This window comes from Nesoenas mayeri, assembly GCF_963082525.1.
Source record: "Nesoenas mayeri genome assembly, chromosome: 14".
NCBI classification, from domain to species: Eukaryota; Metazoa; Chordata; class Aves; order Columbiformes; family Columbidae; genus Nesoenas; species Nesoenas mayeri.
Genome location: NC_137556.1, coordinates 16,263,142 through 16,285,734, shown reverse-complemented (window position 1 = coordinate 16,285,734; position 22,593 = coordinate 16,263,142). Strand labels below are relative to the sequence as shown.

The 22,593-nt window shown below is 40.9% G+C and overlaps 1 protein-coding gene across 1 annotated transcript in view; it reads right to left on the bottom strand.

Moving 5' to 3' along the window:
- The window catches only part of SLIT3 (slit guidance ligand 3), a gene marked incomplete at both ends in the record, with an annotated part of 483,041 nt that overhangs the window by 202,187 nt on the left and 258,261 nt on the right, over positions 1–22,593 (bottom strand). The window contains one exon of the mRNA XM_080353334.1: positions 12,583–12,654. Within this exon, the coding sequence (XP_080209460.1) occupies positions 12,583–12,654 (72 nt within the window). The remainder of the gene's footprint in view (positions 1–12,582; positions 12,655–22,593) is intronic.

Here is a 22,593-nt window from a genome sequence, read left to right as displayed (position 1 = left end):
CTTGGCTTGGATGGCGAGGTCGAGAGCTGAGGCTGAGAGCAGTGCAGAGGGCAAGATAGGACCCGCAGCAAGAAAAAGGTCGGGGAAGCTATTTGGGTTGAGATATTGGAACTAGGAATCGGTGCAAATGGGTAAAAGAGGCCAGAAAAAAAATCCTACAAGTCTGTACAATCAAAGATGGTATTGTCTGTATACAAGCAGGACCAAAATTAAGGATTCTGGAGGTTTGTGTCTGGTGACTGATGCTGAAACCTTTCTAGTGTTATCTTTAGCCCCGCATTTTTGTTGTATGTGCATATAGGCATAATTATGGCTGAATTTACTTAGTTATACCAACGCACATATAAATAAAATAAGCTAAAACAAGATAAATTGGGAACGGAATAGAATAGGCCAAGTCAAGCTGAAATAAAATATAATAAAGGTTATACAGAGAATGAGACTACATAGTTCATTTAGGTTGTGGACTGTGTTAGATGTTAAGTCAAGAATATCATCCACGTGGTCCTGCATGAAATGGCTTAGCGTGTCCTCTCAAAGAAGTCTCCTCTTCCTATATACAAAAAGACATATCACTTTCCCACACTATGAAATCACCTCTATTAGCTGTAAAAAATACAGGTACCAGTTGTATCTCCCAATTCTTTCTAACGTCTACGCCCACTGAGAGCTGGAAAAGCTTTTTAGAGAAATTTCCATCAGCTTTTCAGTCTTTTACATGACATCCTAATTCTGGCAAAAAAAAAAATACAAATTCAATTCAGTCTGAATGGAAATTTTAGTTCTAAAAGCATTTGTGCAAAGACAAAAGAATGCAGGCTGAAACTATTCAGACACTCCTTCAGTTTTAAATTAAGGATTCTCCAATGAGTTATTTTTCTAAACTCAAAAATGGCACAAGAAACACTGCTTTTTTGAATAAAGACATTTTCTCAAGTCTTTGCCCACAGGCTACACATTCTTCAGCACACTGTATCGCAAATGACTGCTGTGGCTCTAACTCCCATTCATATCCATACTTTCCTGTAAGTATTTGGACTCCGAGAAATACAAGTATTTGTGCAAACACTGAATAAATGTTTTACATCAAGGTGGTTTTGATGTTTCTCTATGGTATCCAATTTCCAGGTCTGGTATTATTGGCTAGAACCACTGGGAACAAGTCGAGTTATCGTAATACTCAGACCAGTGTCCACTGAAGTCATTGCAATCCTGCTGCTCATTGCAGTAGGGAGTGATTCTAGTCCCTGTGATCTATTTATTTATGTCCAGATTTTCACAGGAGCTACAGTGATCAAAAATCTAATTCTATTGTATTTCAATTTACCCATGTTGAAAAATCTCTTGTTTAATGAATTAATATAATTAAATTAACAAGAGTTATTTTAATATAATTTAATTGTTAAATAGATACGCTTTTTTTTTAGGCTGTATAAATATTTTTCTTCACAAATACATCTCTCAGTGTTACCCAAGTGCATGCATGTCAGGTACTGTAGTTTATGAATTCTGTGCTACTCCTGCCAAAATCAATGGAAAGTAGATTGGGTTCTCAAAGCATACGGCGGTCTGAAAGCCTACCGGAGTGTATTTATGGAAAGGATGAAAAAGAATCAACAAGACAGAGTCAGATCATACAAACCTTCAGTTTGACGCATCAGTACTTCAGCAAGATAAATAATTTCTCAGACTCCTGCCTGAACGGTTGTTTCTGTTTAGTCCTTTCTGAAGCTAAAGCAATCTTATAAACATCATCTCATTCAAACTAACACAGTCCAACTCTATAATTTGAAAGGAGCAAACAACCTTGGCTATTTGTTGAGGCTGAAGGCATTTCATGATGGACATTTCCAAGGTAGAAGACTTCAGCATGCCGGCAGCTGAGTGCTGCAGTTTTCTTTCAGGACTCCACCAAAAGAAATTCTAAAGAAACTGATTCAATTTGGATCAGAACGGAACAGCATCATTCTTCAAAACCATGTTTTAATTTGTCTCATCTCGAATACACTGCAACCTTAATGCTATAACCTCATGGTAAAAGCCTCTATTTTGATAATGAACATATCCTATTCATACTTGTTGGCGTAACACACCCAGGAACAGAAAAGCCATTCCAAGCGGCAGATAGAAATTAGTTGTCTTTTCAGAACTAGAGAAAGTGGCGAAAAATGGACTTGTCCATGCATTGTAAAGACTGCGTGACGATACCCAACCTCTTTGGGACCCCCGCGCCGGGCTGCTGCCACCTCCCAAGTGCCGCAATGCGGCACGGCCTGCGGGACCGCGCGGGGAGGGGAGGGGCGAGCTGGCCAACCCAGACCTGCCCCACAACAAGCACAATCAGCACCTGCAGCGGTTCAGTTGGAGTCTCTGGGCGTCAGTGCGAAAGGTTCGACAAAAGCCTTTTAGGCAGCTCCACGCCAGAGCCCTGGGTTTCCATGTCCCTCCAACAGCAGATCCACCCGCTCCTATAGGTGAAATAACGGCCATGGTCGCCCTGTTCGGGGCAGCGCCCTGGTCCCAGGAGCCCCTCGGCTCCCCGGGCATTCGCAGCGGGAAGAGACCGTTCATGGCTCCGGCAACACGCCCGCGGACCCGGTGCGGCACGGAGCCACAGAGGCAATGCTCTGCTCCTGAGAGCGCAGGAAGGAAAAGAAGCAAATCTTTTAAAGAGTGAACTTCACCTCTGCTGCCAAAACTGCATCCTCAAAATGCAAGAGATGCAGACCGTATTTCGGGAATAATTTTATGTTCTAACAGTCTGTGATGGCCCTACCTGCAATCTGCACATGCTGGAAATTAAGGCTATTACATAGGCTCATTTAAATCCACATGAATGAAACAGGGAATGTGTGACATACACATTCTGTGAATTCAGACTTGCATGTATGAACAGTTCTTAAGGAAAAGTTACACTTATAGAGGAAAGAAATGTTTTGAAAGAACAAAGACAACACGTAGTTCCTAGACAAGGGCAATTACATGTTTCTTGGTGAAGCTGGAAAGGGATCTGCTTTCCATCAGGAATTAAATGTTGAGCTTATCTTCTAACAATACATTAGACAGCGCTTGCAGGCATCACACAAGGAAAAGGTCAATAGGTTTAAAAACATATACCTCTGCAAATTTTAAACTTCTCCCAAACACCACCTGCCCATGAGAAGATGCAATACTTGCTTATATGCATGCATGAGTATGCAATACAGCCAAGAAACCATAACAATTTGAATAATGAATACTCACGGTGTTTCATTTGCGTTCAGTCCAGGGAGGGAAAAAGTGGAAATTAAAATATATACAGAAAAAAATTCGAAGCGCTCATGATCTGTTCAGGAATATTCTACAAGTGCAAGTAGCAGCTAAATAAAAGAAGTCAACTGTTCTCCATGCATGGCTGCTTCCCCATAATATCTGCATGCACACAAAAGAAAATATAACTACCATTAGGGATGGTCTGTCCTTACAGTTTCAGCCTAAGTATTAGCTGAAGCACCTCACCTGATTTCTAACGCCCTAGCCGTGGCTGGGAAGACGGGGTGTCTCGCAGATAAAATGGACCCAACCCTTTTAAGACACCACTGAAATTGCCCAAGGAGCCAGTAGGAAGCGCGGGCGGTGGCGGTGGGGGCTACCCCCTCCCCAGAGCCCGCCCAGCACCAACCTCCCCCTGCACCAGTGGGGCTCCCGGCGGCCCCCCAGCCCCGGCGCAGAGATGCTGCATTGCGGCAAACATCCATCACGGGAGCCAAGTCCAAAGCTGCAAGCCATGAGCAAGACCTGCTCTGCCACCCTCCTTTCTCCCCCCCAAAAAAGCTCTTCTGGTGACAGATGCAATCTAAGATTCTAATGGTAAAACATGCAAAAGCGAATCTAACTTCCCAACCTGGTGAACAAAGACCTAGTTCAGTACATGCTCCCACATCCTCTCAGCGCAGCCATCGACTTGTCTTCCGCGATGTTCTCTTGTGTTCTACCCTCAGACAAATCCCCATCTCAGCCATTCTGGCGCTTGCAAACCCCAGATACCTCACATCACCCAGCACCACGAAGATATGCAACTTGAAAAATAACTGGCACTAGTGTTGGTTGTTTCCTTCAATGACTTGATGCAGCCATCTCATTTGATGCCCTTTCAATTGACCAAGCTATTTTCTGAGGTATCTCTACAATACTCAAGAGCAACATGGTATATCACAACAAAGGGTTCTGGATGAACTTAAAGCATTTTAAAATTCATTCCTAAGGGTCTGCAGGTGTCCCAAGCATGGCCAGCCATCACCCGTCCATACTAAATCAATGCATTTGGATTATTCACCCCAAAACTGAAGCTCGGGAAATGTAATTCTACTTCAAAAGTATCAAACCAATTAACATGAAATTGCTTCATTTATGATAATTAAATTAACACAGAAATTGTGATTATTTGGCTTCAAATTACTTTAAAAATATTACATACTTCCATCCTCAATGTAGCTCTTATATTTTCTTTTTCTTCAACACAGAATTGGATACAGTACATAAAGACTAATTTACACTAATTATATCCCTTTCTTTTTAAAGTTTAAAAAAATACTTTTCTTGATTTGAACATAAAATATCTTCTTTTTTCATTACATATGCTTACATACATATGCTTACATACATATATAGTCACGCTAAATGCATAACATTGTGAACAGCAGGAAAAAGACACTATTTGATTTTTAGAACAGAGGCAGTTTCTAACTATGCTTCTTTCAGGTGCAGATGTAATTACCTACTTCAGTTGAAAGCTAACTCTCTACATATTACTCTTTTGGTTTCTATTTTACTATGGATACAATATTATTGTCCCAGCTAAAGTACTGAATAATGCTAATAATAAGTAGTTTATAGTACCCTCGTCTCAGAAGCTACAGTTTAAGGTTAAATATCTGACACAATGCTTGAAGTGGTAAACCAACAATTGTGGTATACAGAGCTCCCATCATAATTATACTCTCTCTCATCAGATAAATGAGAGTTTTGAGCCCTCTCTTGCATAAAGACTGGCTCCGGCACAGCCTTTGTCTGTGTTGCTGCACCGGCACAGCAGAGGGACAAAAGCAACCTCTGAAAAAGACACACCTTTTCTATCCTCACAGGTCACCAACAATACCTTTCCTGGCACACAGAAAAGAAGGTAAGCACCACATGCTTTGAAACAGTTTTTTTTTTAAAAATCATCATTTTTTTGCTGTTGTGGTGACCGACCCCAGAGCAAGCAGGAGCTCCCGCATTCCCCACTAGCTCTGGACCCCAAACGGTGTCCAAGAGAATCTCAGAATGTCCCGCGTTGGAAGGGACCCATAAGGATCATTGAGAGGCTGAGGATGTGCTGGTGTATTTGGCATTGATAGCACAGGAGCCTGTGCCACACAGACATGCAGCCTTCACCCCCTTATTAATGCCAAAAGGATTACAGCCAGCTACTGCAGCATCGTCATCCAGCTGCTTTGGGGAGTCATATAAACAATGAATTCCAAGTTACGGTATAAAATGACTCCTCATCCACCTTACTTTCCCTCAAGAACTCTGTAATCACCTCAACTTTATCTGCAAGGAGTTTTATTCCCATCATACTCTTCAGTTCAGCTTTTGGTTGAGGTGTTAAGCTGCACATCTGCATTAAATATACAGTTGAGTGTCCTCTGGATTAGGTCGTTCACATTCATTTGACTTTCAACAGTCAAAATGCTTGTTCTACATCTTTTATATTACTGACGAAGAAACTATATTAGTCAAAGGGGAGGGAGGGCAGGTCACAAGATGAGCAGAGCATGCAAATGAAACAATTAATATCATGGGAGAGAAGGTTTGCCAGAAATCTCTGTCTCCTGGAGTTGTGACTTTGGAGTCTCGGAGCAGTGACTGCAGCACCAATAAAGGGTTTACACCACACAAGCCATAAACCCAGGCTTCCTCAAAAAGCATATTGGTCAGTGATTCATGAAACTAATAATTCGAACCTGGCACTGCTCTTATCTTGATAAGTTCTGCAGCCTGCATAGCTCCAGGCTATTCTTAAAGGGAAAAAAAACCTCCAGCCTAATGGGAGCAGGAAAGGAGAATGAGCGCAGCATTCAACTACTACATATGCTCCAGGAGGGGAAAAATCCATCTTTTCTAAATACATAATATAATTAGCTATCCGCACTGAGGACTGATAGAAACGTTCATCAGTTTGCTGGGACATGCCTGGAATACTGCAGGATTAGCAAAATCATTGATCAATGAATTTATGCAAATATATTCTCCCCATAAACAGAGAGTTACATTACATCTGTAACAGGCACCAGTGATTTTCTCTTGCCCACTCTTATTTTATCTCGGCTGGTCTTTGACAGAAAGCCTGTCACCGTGGTGCCATCTGGACAGTGTTGCTTTCACCCTGCCGTACTTCCAACCTCATATTTTGTAAGATGTTACAGAACAGAGGTTATCTCCGCGTTCATTTCCATATCTTGAGCAGTGACTCCAGATCTCCCACCAACATGTGTCAACAAATAAAAACATTTCTTATTGAGGACACCACCTTTCCTCCATCACTTCTTTAGCTAATTCTGCATCTCATTTCACTAGGGTTCACTGGGGGTGCAGTAGCTTTCTAAATCTTCTCTAGAAAAAGGCATTTCTGTAGCTAATCTTATTTCCAACTGATTTAATTAACACAAAGCTTGTAATAGCAGCAGCCACACTCGTCAGGAGCATTTCTCCTTCCCTTGAAGACCTACGGCGATACAGGAGACAGAATGGGAAGGACATAAACTACCGGACAGTCTAGTAAGTAATGGAGTAAAGAGACACAGAAATTATCATTTGTCCACTTGTATAGTCTAGGAATGACTTTTGTTCTTCCTCTGGCATACCCTGATTACCTGTGATACAAGCTCAACAAGGAAAACTGGGGATACTCTTAGAAAAGCCAAACTCGTATTTCACCTAACTGGTAAATACTTCAATTACTCTTCTATGGCCAACAGTTACTCCCTTCAGTTCTGTTTTTATGACATGTACTAAGCACATGCTGACTGATGAAATAACTGAAGATATTGAATTCATTTTGCTCATTTACATATATTTGAGCTAACATCTACCCTTGGGGGAAAACACACACACAAACCAATCCCAACCTACCAAACCAACCCCAAAATCCAATCATTTTAATTATGCTGTACTCAAGTATGCGTAAGTAAAACAGCTACACACAACATTTTAAATAGAAATCTCATTCTCATTATTGTATTTAGGTCCTTTGGTATCAGTTATAGGAACACAATTTGCAGAGTTCAAATTTGATCCTGATTGCCTCAACCAATCATAATTTCCAGCAAAACAGAGGAGGAAATCACATTCGTGTGGCATTTTCAGGCTTTCATTAAGCAATGACATCTCATATATTTAGAATTATGTCATGACTTTTGCTCCCTGACTCTTCAGGTTGGGAAAACAAATAAAAATCTTCTATCTAGTTAGGACATGCCCAGAAGAGCATTTTGCAAATAAATAAAACTGACTATAGAACTGAGTGTTCAGCATGCAGAAGATGAGCAAAGGAACAATTAAATCCTGGCTATCGCACAAAATACCAATTCATGTTCAGAAAAGTTCTTAAAAGTTTGCCAGGACAAAAGGCAGCGTGCATTATAAGCACGCTCATCCATGACATCTCGATCAGAAATTGCACAGATTATTAATATTTTTATGAAACACAACATCTTGTGACAGGAGCAGACTGGAAGTGGGGACGCAGACACCAACTGGTCGGACAGACCGCGCTCTGTCCTGAGAACACGACCCGGTGCCGAATAAGAGTTTGAAAAAAGCCAGAGCGCGGCACGTGTAGTTGTGGGTTCTGAGCATTCGGCACGGGGTAGGGAGAAAAGGGAGGCAGAAATATTTGGAGAGAAAAGGTTCTATTCAAACACTGACGGAACAATTTTAATTACTAAGAGATCTATTATTTTCACTTTAAGATTTTGGGCATAGAAAGGTAGTGTGTTTTCATTTATGTTTGCTATTTACAATCTGAAGAACTTTCATTTTTTAATAATATCAAATACCTAGGGCTCATTTGGAAGTTATGACATAATTGCTGTGGATATTTGGGTGACTGTACTTGCACTTCACTATTACTTGAGAGTGGATTATCACCATCTTTTACACCAGGGCTGAATGGCAGACTCCTGTCGCTACAGTCTCAATGACGGAGTCAGTGCTCATTCATTTCAAAAAGCAGGGGAAAGCCGGGAAAGAGGATTTTCAGGCTCAGAGACATTACATGAAAGACCTACAACAATTAACATAACCAACAAAAAAGAAAACCCCAAATCATTCTGTACGAGCTCCATACAGCGAGAACTCATTTGCCTTCTTTATACAACATTATCCACAGTCCTCTTCAGATTAGCTCTTGTTATGATAAAATCTTTTGGGTTTGGGAATATTTTTTTCCAGAAAATCTGCAATGAATAAAATGTCTTGCAGCTCCACTCCCTCTGGCTATCATTGTGAAGTAGGAGGGAAAAGACTTTTACAATATAAAACCAGGAAAGCGCTCCACCTAAGTTGCCAACAGAGACTCGTAATTCTTTCTGTCCTGTCCTCATGGCACAACTGCCATGTCACCACTCCGTTTTTAAGCTACCCAGTGAGACAAAACAATAATAAATTAAAAGGGGTTTTTGCTAAATTGAGTTTTGCATCTCACTGAGAAACAAATACTAAAAACACAAGTATTGTTCAGCACTTCCAGGTCCAATGTCAATAGCATGTACATTCACTCCATATGATTATATAGCTTGACTGAGCTCACTGAACCAACTTGCAATTAATTCCTTTTATTCTGAGATTGAGGTGAAATTCTGAGCTCTGAGAGTTTTATCTCATATGCTTCATAATTTTGGAAATAAAGCTGTGGACTGATTTCTAATTTACGCAGGACGGGAACATCGTATTGCCACACACTGTGAGGAATACTGGACAATTATTCAAAGAATTCTCTAGTAGGTGGGGTTTTTTGTTCGTTTGGGTTGGGTTTGTGTGTGTGTGAGGGTTTTTTTAATAATCTTTAAACATGCTTACAGCTACGCTAATACATATTTCTCAATAATACTGTTATTGCCAGATATTGCCACAGGACATAACTAGAAATTAAGCAGAGCAGAAAATCTTCTCCTGCTAAAACCGACATTTTAGTCAGGGAAAGTTTCACACCAATTTTCTTCAACTCTTCTGCACATTTCTATTCCAACAGGTCGTAAGTTAGTTAATAACTTTTGCCACTCCTTTACAAATACACGTCCCTTTTACATATTCTTGCTGTTTCAGTGGTTGCACACACCTTGCTGTGTCTTGGAACGCAAGAACAAACCCACCGCAATATGCTTTACAGGCTTACAAAAAGGGGAGAAGGAAGTACGTCAACAAGAAAACCCCCCATTTTGACGACAGATTAAAACCAAGACTTTGACGGGAAGCCATAAAGAAAACCTGATGCAAAAATGAGCAAAACCAGCCCCGATGCAGAACTACCAAGAGGGGATGTTTAATTAAACGTGTCAGTTCTGCGTGTCATCGCTCAGACGGTATTTTCACCTTGCTGCAGGGGCAAAGACAATCAACACAAGGCACCAAAGCACTTTATACTAAACACTTTTGCAGCTTTTCAACCCAAAACTCAGAGTCGCCAGTAGCACCTGCATTGAGGTCTCCATAGGTCAGAGCACAGGAGCAGGGGCACCTCTGGGGACATTTCAGACACGGAAGCTCCTAAACAAAGAGGTGACCAAAAGCCTATGTTTGCATTGGGAGCTCTGCAGTTAGCGACCCATGGCACCGTGCCACGTACTGGAATTAGCCTCAAATTTGCTTATCCATAACATAGGAAAAGGAAAACAAAACTAGTAAATGAAAATGGTTTGCTCAACAAGCAGAAATAAGTAACATGGACCACAGAGTGCCCTTCACTGTGACTTCATTGCATGACTTCCTTCTCTTTGCATGTCTATCAGATCACCAAGCTCCTTGAGCTCAAGGTTTTTGAGGAATTCAAGGGCAATGAGAAGTGCAATCTAGAAACCACGGTGCTTTTGAATAGCATTCTTAATTTTATATATATTATATATTTTTTTTTTTTGAGAAACACTAAGCCTTTTGTCTCTGCTCCAAATTATCTACAGACTATAGAATTCCATAGACAGGTAGGTGTGCAGAGAAAAGATGTAGAAAGGTAAATGTTTGATATCAGAAAGGTCACAAGATTTCAGTAAGAAGAATTACATTATTTGGTATCCTGGCAAACTGTTTAAATGGATAATTAGATTAATTTTTGCCAGAATTATTAAGTATTTTCTACAGATCGCATCACAGGTTAAAATTTATCTGCATAAAATATATAGTGCCTTTGAAAGGATGAACTTTGTTTTCACTTGTTAATGTTCTTTGATCATTCAAATCCCTTTAATTTTTTAACATTTATGACTGCTTTACAACTGAAGATATTATATTCTCCAGGGCAATAAGCAGATTTATTTTGATAGCCATATTTAAATGTTCAAACTTTCTTTGACGAAAAGCTTGGTAGAAAATTCAAATTAGGTTGGAAACATGAAACTCATATTTTGTGACTGCAAGAAAAATACCTTTAGAAATAGCTACTATCAATCTATTTTCTCATCTTTTAGAGTTAAGATTGATTTTTCCTGTAGCAGTATGTCAGTGCTGAAAATTAAAAATACATTAAAGAACTGATTATGATTTATTTTATATATCCTCCTCTTCTCCCACCCACAAATAACTAGCATAAAATTAAGCAATTAAAAGCAGGGAGGTAAATAAACTAATTCAACATTTAGTACATGCTGGGGAGAAGGATTCTTGCGTTCCCAGCAACTTTCTCAGAGCCTGCAGAACTCGGTGTATTACAAAAAAGGCTTCATTTATTGTCCAGCCTATTTTAGCGAAAGTTATAGCATAGTCTGCTCTCAGGGGAGGACTGATTCACTCTCTGCGGGTATGGAAAACCAGTCCATTAAACAAAAAAATAAAGTCAATTTTATAGGAGTTTGTGATTTGTTTTTCTTCCTTTCTTCCACCCCACAGTGGACTTTTCAATCTGACCGACAAGTAAAAGTTTATAGCAGTAACACATTGCTTTTCCTAAAAAGTGCTATTAGTATAGAATTCAGACAATAGTCTTGATAACATGAGTTTCCAGATAAGAAACTCTGCATATACCTCCTGCTAGCTCTGTGTGAGCAACATACACCCCCTGGTCACTGTCAGCACCCAGCCTGCCAGAGAGAGGGACCAAAGGTGTCTCAGCCGTGACAAACACGCAGAGCCACCCCCGCGGTCCCTCAGGACGCCAAACCTGCTTCTGCTGAAGCCGATGGCCAAACTCCTCTGAGCATCACCGCGGGGTGGGCAGGGCCCTTGGGGAAGGATGCCGGCCATTATGACACGCGTGTTCCGGTCACCGTGGCGCTGGCCGTACCCGCAGTGTCTCTCCGTGCTCAGAGCGCGGGCGATGCTCCAGCTGCTGGATCCCCAGCACCGCGTGAGGCAGACGCCGAGCGTGACCATCTACCATTGACTGTCTCGTACCGTGTAATTTAACAGCAAGCTCCTCCGCAGTCTGCGCAGGCCTTCTCTGCTGTATTTACACGTATCCTGTGCGGGAGCGGTGTTAACTCCAGTTTGGAAGCTGAGGGTTTGAATTTTGGTTCCCCCCTGCCCCGTTCCCTCTCCATTTTGGCTAAGGACTGTGTGCTTTCACAAGGATTAACACTTTCAGCTTTGCAGCATTAACTTTTGGGTAAAAAGGAAAGCTTTCTATCAGTTCATATAGTCAAAAGCTATTCCAGAAAAGGTCTCTAAGCGAACAAGTAACTATTAGTAATAAGCAAATTATCTGCTCAGACTCTGAGTCCTGGGTGATATTGGATTTTACATTACAATGATAGTGCTTTAAATCTGATGTGCTTTATCTCTGTCAGAGTCACCTTTCACTGTCAAATCCTTTTATTTTGGCCTGTGTGGCAGCATTAGCAGCTGATGTGTAAAGTTTGTGCTACATGAAGAGCACAACGTGGTGTTACAACATTTCAGCCCTCAGAGCAGGATCCTCCCCAAAACCAATGACTGCACTGAACAAGCCTGCCAAACGCCCGTCTCTCCTCCCTCTGACACACCAAACACCTTTCAAACAGCTTTTTGTCTAGGGCAATTGTCAGATATCTCATCATATTGTTCCCCACGAACCTGTTACCCGACATCAGGCAGACCCGGCCGGGTTTGCGGCTGCAGAGCACACATCGGACGCACTCGGAATCCCACTGAACCCCATCTGTTCACACAGCAGCCTGCACGGCAACGTCCCCGCTCCTGAGAAAAGTCGTCTATTGTGGCTTAATAAGCAGTAACCCCAGCCTGGGGGAAGCCTGAGCTTTCACTTTGCTGCCTACACGCCCGGTCTGAGGTGGGCAGGAAGGATTTCAAGCCCCAGAGTCACCGCAGCCCGGGCAGAGCCCCCCCCGCCGCCCCGGCACCAAGTCAACTCACAGGATCTCCAGGTCGCGCAGGGCTCGGAAGGCTCCATCTTCGATGCAGCTGATCTGGTTGTTGTCCAGTTGCCTGCAGAAAGGAAGGGGAGAGGATGAAGGCTGCGGCCGGCACGGGCAGAGCCGCCTCGGAGCGCCAGGCTGGGGGCTCCCCCGTCACCGAGGTGTCCCCGCCGCCCCCGGCAGCGCCGGCTCGGCCGCCACGCCGCTCCCCGCACTGCTCTGCTGGCTGCCGCCTGCCAGCGCGGCACGCCACCGCACACTGGAGCCTGGCAGCTCTCAGGAAATATTAATTGCGCCTTTTTTTTTTTTTTTTTTTTTTTTTAAAGGCAGAAGGGAGTAATTTCATTACATTAGGGCATCCAATCCATTATGAGCTTTTACCGTCATGTCACTGAAACAATTTCATTAAGCTAAAGGCCTGTAAATCATTGGAGGTCACTGGGCTGCCCTCCGTGACCTCCCAGAAAGCCTTTTCTTCTTTCAGTGGAAGTTGGAGTCCTCTGTCCTGACAGTACTAAATCTCCAGGCTTTATCTGCCCGAGAGCTGTGAGAGTGCATGGGGAATATACCAATTCCAAATTAGACTCGACTAATCTAATTTTATAGTCTTTTTATTATTCTAAGCACCAAATGTCTGTGGTGGTTCGATGCCTCTCTGCATTGTTACTGGTCCCATCTGGTAGCCCGTTCTATTGAAAGATTTCTGACTAAACACAGATTCTGTCTAACTGCATCAGGGAGAGCAATCCAGTGACAGAAAGCATTATACGCATGTACACTTAAAACACTATCTTGCTTCAAAATGTGTAATTTAATATTTGGATGGCGGAGTTCTCTCATTTGTCTCCCTGCATACGCAATTTAAATATGTTTTACAACATACGCGGATACAGCAGTGCCGCCACATCTGTCCCGTTTGCTTAGAAAATTAAAGTTATAAGTCACATTTAAAATTCAGTGATTATGTTTTCTGACATCTGATCCTTTAAAGTTCACACTTAGAGAAATAAAATTATGTACCTACCCACATGTAAGTACAATATCTGCATCTCACAAAAAAACAGAAGCAGGCTCCTGATTCTATATTATACTGCCCTCTGCATAGCATGTACTTTAGATCTGGCGAGGCAGGGAGTGTTTGCCCTCTGTGTGTAAAGTATCATGAACAAAGATCCCAAGATTGTATTGCAGCTTCCGGCTACTATCACAAAGTAATAAATATATATGCAGAGATAGCAAATACATTACACTCGTAAATAGAAAGAACACTATAGTATAATTACAAAACAAACACAAACCAAACCAAAGACTCTTTGGGGTAAAGAGCAGAAGGCAATACAAGGTTTAAATGAAGCAGTGGTAAATATAATCTTTATGCAGCCCTTTAAAGACTGAGTTTGGTCTATTAATATTGAACACCTTGAATATGTATATACGGGAAACTTATCCTTTGTAATGTAGTGTGGTCTCATTTTTTATGATTTAAAGTGCATGAAAGACCATACACACTATAAGGTCTACTAAAAAGCTTAGCAAGCACAAAGCCCAGCTATGGTTTCTCATAGGTCTCATAACTGAATAACATGCTGAATTTGACAAAACTTCAGCAATGTGTCCTATACTGACAGATACCGGGATGTACAATAATCCAAAATTGATTTTTCTGTAGCATAAGAGTTCATGCATAGAATATATACATAAGCATATAAGTATACACATCCATATTTATGTTCTTTCTGCTTCTCCCGCCACCTAGGAAAGATGCTAAAAACTATCTATTTTTGACTGCTGGAAGGACCAGGGCTTGCTGAGTGGCTTTTTCCAAGATCCCTGTTTAATTGTGTGGGTTGTTAAATATTTGTTGCTCAAACAGAAAAAATGGTGCATTTGAGGCAGAATAAACTTAAAATGAGTTAAATATAACGCTGGTTGCATGACTAAGTACTTCGCACTTCAGTTGGCTTTATTAAACACAAAGTTGGCACACGTTAGCATGACGAAGAGAAAGGCACAACTTCAGAACCACCTCTGTCTTGCACAGAAAGTACTATATATTGCCTATTTTTATTTGAGTTACACTATAATATTGATTTTTCTGCCAAATAGACTAAAATAAGCAAATAAACCAAGTGTGCTAGTCAAACAGCCTTCTGATTGAAGGGCTTCCTATGCACGGCATTGGGTTTTTTAAAAACCGCTACTCTCATAGATTGATTTTTTGTTGAAAAAGCGTAATGACAATCTTAATCATATTTCTATAGGTCCAGCCATGCTAGCGCTAACAACCAGCTTTAGTCCGTGTGATTCATCCCCAAAATCACAGCCAGGGAAACCTCCAGGTGCCCAGAAGACACGCACTTAGCAGTATAGTAGGAAATAGGGAAACCATTCCTTAGAGATAGACTCTGATTCTGCCTGCCCCATAAACGCGTTCAGCGCAGTCTCTGGAGACACTCGCACGTTTAATGCTGCTTTGGAACAGAGCTCACGACTCCTGGTATCTATCACGCCAAAACATTCACATCTGTGTTTAACTCTAAGCATGAGAATTTCTTCTCAAAAGGAACAGAACTATTAGTTGCCTTAAAATTAAGCATGACTGTTTTTAAGACCCTTCAGCTCCCCATTTATTTTGCTGTGTGTAAAGATGGAAACTCTTTTTCCTTGCATGTGTAGAACACCCTGGTGAGTGTCTAAGCAGAGACTAGAGATTTGAGAGCCTAAAGTCTAAACAACATCATCCTTCCAGGACTATGTGTTTAAAGTTTCGAGACAACCTCAGGTAAAGCCATACAGAAAGGCAAAGACAGGTGCTCAACACGTCATTTTCTACCCGTGAAAACACAAATCCTGTGATGTGGGCGAGCAGCCAGATCACATCCTCAGCGTGGCTAAGCTGTGCATGCAGCTCTTCAACGTGCAGAACAGACGTGCCTACCATTTGTTGAGAACATCTGAACATCTTACCATAATAAAACTAATCGTACGCAGATAAAGTAAAAATTCAGTTTTTAAAAAATATAATAAGAAAAAATCAGTATTTCAGAGCAGGTAGCACATACATTTCTTTGTGGAACTTGCAACACTGCTCTCATTTCTTCACTGAACGCGCCCTCACCCGCACACGTTACCTGAGACACAGATCAGCTGCTCCAGCCTTACAGGTAAATTCAAAAAGTGGTCCCAGCCAGCAGAAGAATTTATTCAGATTTAAATGTCATCTCCATTTGTCAGTGTTCATACTGCTTCTAGAGGATCTTTTTCTCCTCAATACTACATACAGGATGTTATGTATGTAATGGTGTAACGTGATGGTGAAAAAAGGTCAGATAACACAAACTGAGGTTTAAGACACAATTTTAAAATGGACAAAGTTTTTATGCCTCCATTTCCTCCTGCCTTTTGAAGGAACACAGCACTAAACTCAGACTTCATCTAAAAATACCCCATGATTCAGCTGCCTCCGAAGAAAATAAGGGTTCTCACGCAGAAAAAGCAAGCCTCTATATTTAAAGATGCTAAAGAATGAATGAAACCGTAATAAGCAAGGTGTGTGAAATAGCCATGCCATCCATGTGGCGCGTTATAAGAGCTATAAGTCAAGACAAGAACAAATAAACACAGCCAAACTTGGAGCTTCCAGCTTTTTGCTAAGTGAGACGGATATCTACCTCTTCCTTGGGTTAGAGTGTTTGGGTGAAATGCCGCATCTCTTGAGCATCAAACCCGGGCTGGGTGATGCTGTCAGAAGGTTCTTGCTCCAACAGGCAGTGAACTAGCAGCTTACGGGCCACCGAACCCCCCTGTGACCCACTGAGGGGCACAAAGAGCATCACCAGGATCTCACAGAATGGAGCAAAACACTCAAGCATGGAAAATACTCTATGGGTACATGGGGTTTAGGTGAAGCGTGACACAGACAAATGCGAACAAACAACGGGAGAATGTAGAAAACTGTTCGGGGAAAAGGCATCTTTCATAAGGTAGAGCTATAATACATCATGCCATGTGTATTATTATAATCTGACTCTAAGCATGACCCAATAGTCTCAGTTTTATTAAAAAGCAGGAAAACTATGTGACTAAATTATATGCAACTGATTAATCATTGTCTATCTTTAAAATTGATGCTTTGAAGAAAAACACTTGGACACAAATCACCTTTCTATGAAATGAGAAATAATGCTGCATCCTATTAGATTTATATCACCGGACGGTCTATGCTTTGGCCAAGACACGGCTTTAACTGTTTAAAACACTGTTCTCCTGACAGGGTAGAACTGCAGCTTATCCATTTACATTTGTACATTATCTATCATACATGAGAGTGAAATTTCAAATAACATTTGGAAGAAATAGGATTTTACAATGTTCATATTCTTTTGCCATTTGAAGCAATTCTTGAAATACCAAGGCTTGAAGTTTTTGCTCACAGCAAAAGCTGATGTCATTTCTATCACGCTACTGGATTTAATACTAAAAACAAACCAACCAAACAAAAATCCACTGTTCTAAAATACTAAAGAATTGAATTCATCAAGGGTAAATTGTTCTGAAACTGAAATAATCTAATCTTTTACTAACATTAAAAGATAGTCAATGTTTAAAACCCTACGTTTATATTTCTAGCAATGTTTCTTCATATTGTAACAACTAACCTGAAGCCATATGTAAGAGCTTTTGGTATTTTTTCTGCAATTAACGAAGAAGAGGTCCTTCAAACATCAACATTCTCAATAATAAACGATATATTTGGTGTTTTATACTTTGTTTCAGCGAGGGTTTTTTTTATATTTACAAACATTACCAGGGCAACTGCAATGCTCAAATGTTAATCTGCTTTTTAATTATACTGTGACAGGAGTTTAAATACTATAACCTCTTTATATATGTTACCCAGAATCTAGTTAAATACTCAAATAAAAGCCTGTATTAGCACGTACTGTAATAAATACTTTTCAGATTTCTTTCTTTGTCATATTTTACATGTTTAGTATAAAAAGAATAGTAAGAATAGTTGCACATGTAAGAAAGTTCTACTCTTACAGATACAAAATTACTACTCTTATAAATATCCACTGCTATAGATCCAAGATTAAGCAAGAGCCATTTCCTTGTTAATAAAAGACTTGCATATTTAACCAGAAGTATCCATATTAAAAGTATTGTCTTACTGAAATGGAATTCTCAATCGCTATTTCACAGGAAGGTAAATTCACCGTAACTTCCTATAGAACTGCTGTTATAAAAAAGAAATAATTTTGTTAATTACATCTCCAAACCAGCCTCAGTTTGGACAACAGTTTTTGCTAAACCTTTTCCATTTTGTTCTAATTCAAACTGCTGGGTCTATACCATCACTTTCCTGACAGTTGACACTCTTCAATAACCTGTAAGGATTAGACAGACACTCTATAACATTTATTTTCCAGTCTCCAAACCAGTCCTTACATAAGTTTGAGAATGTTAAAATTTCAAAGGAAAGTGACCCAATATTCTGTGTGAAACTTTTTACCTACCAAACTAAATTCCTTGTCCTTAAATTAAATTGATAAGGAAGCACCATAAATGGCAACAGATAGTCCTTTGAACCGAAACTAAATTCGATTAAATTGAATGAATATAAAGTTATTACAAAGTAGCTTTTCATCCATTTTTATTCTTTATTGTTGCTTTACTGAGATCATTCTATAAGATGTTGATTGAATGAGAAAATTTAAATAATTGATGCATTAAATTCAACTTGAAAACAATTAATGAGTGGAGTAAATCAGTGGTACAAAACACAAATAACAGAGCGGCTGCGATCAAGCTGAAATCTCTCTCTGGGATTTCTACAAGTGTTCCAAAATGTATTTATTTGTTTCTTTCTCCCAAAGACGTGGTTTTGCCAAAAGCTACGGCTGAAGCATTGTGCAGAAAGAGCACATCCTCGTGAAACAATCGGACACAGCCATATTCTCTGCCTCCAGTTTTCATGCCCGACCTATGTTGCCAGGCTGTTCAATAAGGAGGGAAGGATATCTGATGTGGAGGGACAGAGTTGCTTCTAAATAATCACTCTGCAAACTATTCAAAAGTATTAAGTTGTTATTATTATTATTATTATTAATACTACATTAACTCACAATTCAAAAGGCTGCTGTCAAAAACCAGGCAGTGTGTTAGCTTAATGAAAAACTTAAGTGACAACAAGTAGACTCCTCCTGCCTCTTCCCACAAGAATACACACACACAAACCCACGATTTCCTTCAATAGCTGGGGGTTTAGAACATTTTTTTTCCTTTTTTTAACTCCCTCTGGTTGCTGATGTAACAAATAGTGCATACCAAGCACAGAAATGGCTGTCTCCATAGCAATTGGGGCAGGTTTTGTGGTTTCCCTAGTTACTCTTGACTGATAACCATCTGTTGTTCTCCTCTGCCATAGCCCCAAAGGGGGAAAGGGGAAGAAATGAGGAAGATAAAATGGGTGTTAGAGAATATGGAACTTATTTACTGTAGTGGTTTTTACATTTTCAGAAGGTTTGCACTTCCTTTAATCTCTGTTTCATTTATTGTTACCTTTGGTTGACAAGTATCAAATACCACATATAAAGAAAAGCTGAATTCCAAAATATCACTAATCATTCACCTTATTAACAGCAAATCATGTTACGAATATCAATAGGAAATCATATAACTAGTGATGTTACTATGTGGAAAAGTTGAAACTAAGGCACTTATATAGAAAAAATATGCAGATATTTAATCTAAATAATTAGTAGAAATGTGTAATGTCCAAAGAGCATGGGGTAGAGGTGGCGCAGAAGGTTTGCACCCTGCACACTGCTGCGGGTGGAACTGTATCACTCAATAGCTGCCACTTTCCACCCCTGACCTACAAGAACAGCTGGAAGTCACCTCTGGTTCCACCTCTGTGGCCGACACTTCCATCGAGCCCTGAGCCCCTTCGTCCCCATTCGCAAGCCTGTGCAGTGTCCTAAGGGGACACAGGAATGGTGCGTCTGCAGGGACAGGCTCCCCGTGTCCTCAGCGACAGGCTCCCCATGGCCATGTCCCTCCTGCAGGACAGCAGCACCACTCAACTTGCCCCACAGGCAGCCCCGGTGGCCCCGCAGCCCAAGTCATGCAGCGAGGTGTGTTCTATGAGCAAAGTCAATCTTTACACAGACTCGTGTGCCATCACAGTATTACTTACACAGAACTAATAGCACATAAGTCATGCTCATTTTGAAGGAAAACCAAATAAGCCTCCGCAGGCTGGCTTTTACAGCAGATAAACATAGCAGCATGCAACTGGGGTTTGGGTTTTTCTCCTTGAAAATGATTCTGTGCGTATGTTCCGTGTAGTAACAAATCCATTACAGAACCAAAACTGAAAAAAGAAAGACACAGAATGCTTCATCCCTTAGTATTAAAATTTATATCAGCTGTCACCTGTTAGAGACAGACACAATTTGTTTGGCGCTACCCATATCTCTAAACCATGGCTTCAGCTGCAGGAAACTCCGCTGAGTGCTGCAGCAAGGCAGGTTATTGCTGTGCTGGTTCTCATCTCCAGCGTGGGACAGGAGCGGACAGGACAGGGGTGACATTGCCACTGCCCTGACGACATGGCACAAGAGCATCCCTGGGGTGCTGAGGATGCCCGTGGGTACTGCCAGGATAAGGGGCAGGATGCAGCAAAGCAAGGGGATGCTTCGCAAACGACATAGTAATTCACGTGTTTCACTGTTTACACGTTTTTATCATTAATAATTCACTAAACTCAGCTTTGAGAGGAAAACCGGGGCTCTCATGCCTTTAAGAGGCTCAGACTTTTTCAGCAAACATGAAAATTGCATGGCAGGATAGAGGCTGTGGCAGGGAGCAAATGCAATAGACCTCGGCAATTAAGCGAAGGTGAATGTGCCCAAGGGCCAGACACCAGAAGCTCCACTCTTACACAGTTAGGGAGATGACAGGGCAAAAAGGAATCTTGACATTCAGTCTCCAGACATCTGTCCCCTTTGAAATCACATATTACATTAGAGTAATTCTATCACCTGCACTCATACAATGGCTTGAGATATGTTTTCTAGCTCTTAAGAAAAAAATTAGGAGGAAATAATACCAAAATAGCAAATGTTGTGAGTAAAATCACAGCAGAGTATCAGCTTTGTTACATGGCTGGTAAATTTGGGCAAACCAGTACAGAATCTTGAGGTTTTGTGATGTTTTTGTTAAATTAGAAAATGAATATAAATACCTGGTGGATGAATCGTGGATGAACAGGCCAGTTATATCCATAGAGGGATGAAAAATTTTGAATATCTCAGTGCCTCACTTTGGTTTGAAGGATTATTATTATTATTTTTTAACGTGGTTGTATTCAGTCCCTCAGCATCCAAGGAGTGCTAAAATACTGAAACCCACAGTCACTGGAGTATCGTTAACAAATGCTACACGTTCCAAGATTCTGCATTAGTTTTAAATGACTCTGCCACGGGTTTCCAGTACTGATCCTGCTTAGCAGAAGCTCGGAAGCTTTTCTACAAGGCTCCAAAGAGAATCTCATCTTGAATACTGCTCTAGGCTCCAATTTTAGGATAAGTGGCACTCCAGAGCACAAAAGCTGTGGGGGCGGCTGCTTTCAGGTGTTTTGTTTGGCTTTAACCCTTTTCTCTTGTACTGATCAGGCAGCAGCACTCACCTTTGAGACATGAACTTTATTCTAGTAATTTCTGCAGTAAAATTTGCCACCGAAAAATAACCAATGAAAAAATAAGTGTTTGCAATTACTTTACGAGAAGGAGACACGTGGCTTAGCCAGAGCTTGTCTGTTCACTGCCTACCTGTCCGGGCATTAGTAAAGACAGAGATTTTGTTCGTAACACACAAATGCTCCAAAAATGGCTGAGGTGCACATGCGGCTCCAAATTCTGACTCCTCACTCTGATTTCATGTTTTTCTGCTTTCCAGGTAGGCGACTTCCAGGTCTTACGGGAAAAATAGCAGCAGACCCAGGTACATCATAAAACTGCACTCCAAAGGCTGCTGCCCTCTTACCGATACAAAACAAGACCAGCAATAGATACTATAAAAACATTTGAGATTTGTTTTCCAGTGGTTGCTCCAATGCACATGCAATGTCCTGATCCTCTGTACTTCAGAGTCTTTATATTTGTCATTTCTTAGCATCACATCTCATTTTGCAAGTCAGATCTGCGGTTGACTTGCAATCAATACTAGATGAGCATATGCACAAGTTAAGATGAATCGGTGCTAAGGGTGGGAGAGACGTTAGAATTTATCGTCAAGCTTCTGAGCTTTTAAAGCATTTACATCAAACTTCATTCTCACTACCGAAGGCAATGAATTCAAGTTCCACATCCAAATTCCCACTGGAACTACTTCTTATGGTTACAGCTCTGAATCTGCACTTCCTTGCCCCAAATTTGCTTGTTCTCCTATGTGACTTCAAACAAATAAGTTAACATAATATGTGCTCTGGATTTCTGCACTACCCACTTAGGCTACAAAAACCTTGATGAAAGGGTGGGTTCTTGCTGTGCACTTCTACATATTTATTTATATTTGTACTATGTTCATAAAAATAGCACTCTGCACTTCTCTAGGCACTCTGCTTATACACACAACTTACGTAGTTATGTGTGTATATTTGCTTACTCATATATATATATATATATATGTATGTATGTATGTATTTATGAGTAAGCAAATAACACTCCTGTTAGTCTGAGAAGCCTGGTAAAAGGTTCAAAAAAGCACTAAAATCTTCAATTTTTGTTACAGAATCCCAGAATGTCAAGGATTGGAAGGGACCTGGAAAGCTCATCCAGTGCAATCCCCCCATGGAGCAGGAACACCCAGCTGAGGTTACACAGGAAGGTGTCCAGGCGGGTTGGAATGTCTGCACAGAAGGAGACTCCACAACCCCCCTGGGCAGCCTGGGCCAGGCTCTGCCACCCTCACCATGAAGAAGTTTCTTCTCAAATTTAAGTGG